General features: G+C 51.7%; 1 protein-coding gene across 2 annotated transcripts in view; it reads right to left on the bottom strand.

Moving 5' to 3' along the window:
- Positions 1-2456, bottom strand: part of LOC115548703 (disco-interacting protein 2 homolog C) — a gene marked incomplete at its 5' end in the record, with an annotated part of 13322 nt that extends 10866 nt beyond the window's left edge. For both annotated transcript variants that reach the window (XM_030363487.1, XM_030363488.1), the window contains 4 exon segments: positions 67-268; positions 945-1059; positions 1723-1931; positions 2320-2456. In XM_030363487.1, coding sequence (XP_030219347.1) covers positions 67-268; positions 945-1059; positions 1723-1931; positions 2320-2456 — 663 coding nt within the window.
- Positions 2457-2500: the final 44 nt, after the last annotated feature.

Below are 2500 nucleotides of genomic sequence, written 5' to 3'. Positions count from 1 at the left end.
AGAGCTATAGTGAGTTGTGGTAGGTTCTAGTGGATAATAGTGAATTGTAGTGAGCTCCAACAGTACCAGGCTGTTTCTGCCGGGGTTTGGGCAGGTTGGTCACACAGGTGTGGGGGCACATGAGGACGTTACAGGGGTGCAGCCGGCCCTCCAGGAACAGCTGCTTGGTCTCTGACAGGTGCAGCCCACCCAGGGGCGTCTTGGGCAGCGTGTTGGAGGGCACAAGAGCCAGGCAGTAGACCCCCACCTGGTGGATACCGTCGATAGCCTGGAGACACACACACAGACCGGACACACACAAACACACACGCACACACACACACACACACACACACACACACACACACACACACACACACACACACACACACACACACACACACACACACACACACACACAAACACACATACACACAGACCGGACACACACACACACACACACACACACACACACACACACACACACACACACACACACACACACACACACACACACACACACACACACACACACACACACACACACACACACACAAACACACTTTTAGTGGGGAGAGAATGTGAGTGCGTGATAAAATGTATGCGTGATAAAAAGGGGGTGCGTTTAGAGTGCATATATGTGTGTGTGTGTGTGTGTGTGTGTGTATATGTTTGTGTGTGTGTGTGATTGTGTAGGTGCGTGTGTGTGTGTGTGCCTGCTCGCGTGTGTCTGTGTGTCTGTGTGTCTGTGTGTCTGTCTGTCTGTCTGTCTGTCTGTCTGTCTGTCTGTCTGTCTGTCTGTGTCTGGTGTGTGTTTGTGCGTGCGTGTGTCTGTGTGTGTGCGCGTGCATACATGTGTATGTGCGTGTGTATGTGCGTGTGTGTGTGTGTATGTGTGCCTGTGCCTGCCTGCCTGCCTGCCTGCGTGCGTGTGTGTGTGCGTGCGTGCGTGCGTGCGTGTGTACCTGCAGCACTCTGCTCATCCACTGGAAGCTGTCCTCCTCTGTAGAGTCAGGTCTCTGCTCCGCCACCACCACCACCCTCTCATCGTGGAGAACCGTGATGGAGAACACGGCGATCCTGGAGCACAGCACACCGTCACACACAGATATATATACTGTATGCTATCAGATGTATACATACACCGTCACACATACAGATATATATATATATTGTATACTATCAGATATATACATACACCGTCACACACACAGGTAAATATACTGTATACTATCAGATATATACATACACCATCATACATAGAGATATACATATATACTTATATGCTACCAGATATTTACATATACCATCCTATAGATAGAGAGATATACGTATACTACTATTATATGTATAGACGTACATATACTATAATATATATAGAAATATAAACCATAATATATATATATATATATATATATATATATATATATATATATAAACCATCATATACACCATCATATATAGAAATATATACATACATACATATATATATATATATACAGATATATATAAACTATCGTATTACATTTATACGATTTTTTATATATGACTTTGTAGATTATACACGTCATACAGTATATAAAGATACTGTCGGATGGCGTGTGTGCATGCGTGCGCGGTTGTGCACACAAACAAACACACACATAGATAGACACTGTGTATCTATGTGTGTGTGTGTGTGTGTGTGTATTGTGTGTGTATTGTGTGTCAATATAGGTGTCTGTGTGTGCGTCGGGGCCTCACCTCCCTCTGTAGACGAACTTCATGGGCTCCACGGCGAGGGCGGTGGCCACCAGGTCGTCGGCGTTGTGCCGCCGCGCCCCCACCACCATCAGACCCTCCATCTTCCCCGCCACGAAGGCACGGCCCCCCGGGCCCAGGAACCCCAGGAGGCCCGTCCGCACGAAGCCTCGCTCGCCAAGCGGCTCGCCCTCCTCGCCCACCGGGAACACCTGGGGAGAGAGAGGGGTCAGGGGTCACCTGGCTCTAGGAGGCCTACAGGTAGGGGTCAGGGGTCATCTGGCTGTAGGAGCCCTACAGGTAGGGGTCAGGGGTCACCTGGCTCTAGGAGCCCTACAGGTAGGGGTCAGGGGTCACCTGGCTCTAGGAGGCCTACAGGTAGGGGTCAGGGGTCATCTGGCTGTAGGAGCCCTACAGGTAGGGGTCAGGGGTCACCTGGCTGTAGGAGGCCTACAGGTAGGGGTCAGGGGTCACCTGGCTCTAGGAGGCCTACAGGCAGGGGTCAGGGGTCACCTGGCTCTAGGAGGCCTACAGGTAGGGGTCAGGGGTCATCTGGCTCTAGGAGCCCTACAGGTAGGGGTCAGGGGTCATCTCCCTCACCTCAAACGTGTTCTTGGTCATCCCGGTGAGGCCGTAGTATCCCGTTCCCGTGGCGACTGAACTCACACACAGCTCCCCGATCTCGTCCGTCCGACAGAGCTGGGGAAAGCCCTCGGGCCGAACGACACACATCACAGCTGGGGGGGGGGGGGGGGGGGGGGGGGGGGGGGGGGGGGGGGGG

This window comes from Gadus morhua, chromosome 8 (genome assembly GCF_902167405.1).
Source record: "Gadus morhua chromosome 8, gadMor3.0, whole genome shotgun sequence".
Taxonomy (NCBI): Eukaryota; Metazoa; Chordata; class Actinopteri; order Gadiformes; family Gadidae; genus Gadus; species Gadus morhua.
This window is presented reverse-complemented; position numbering and strand designations above follow the sequence as displayed.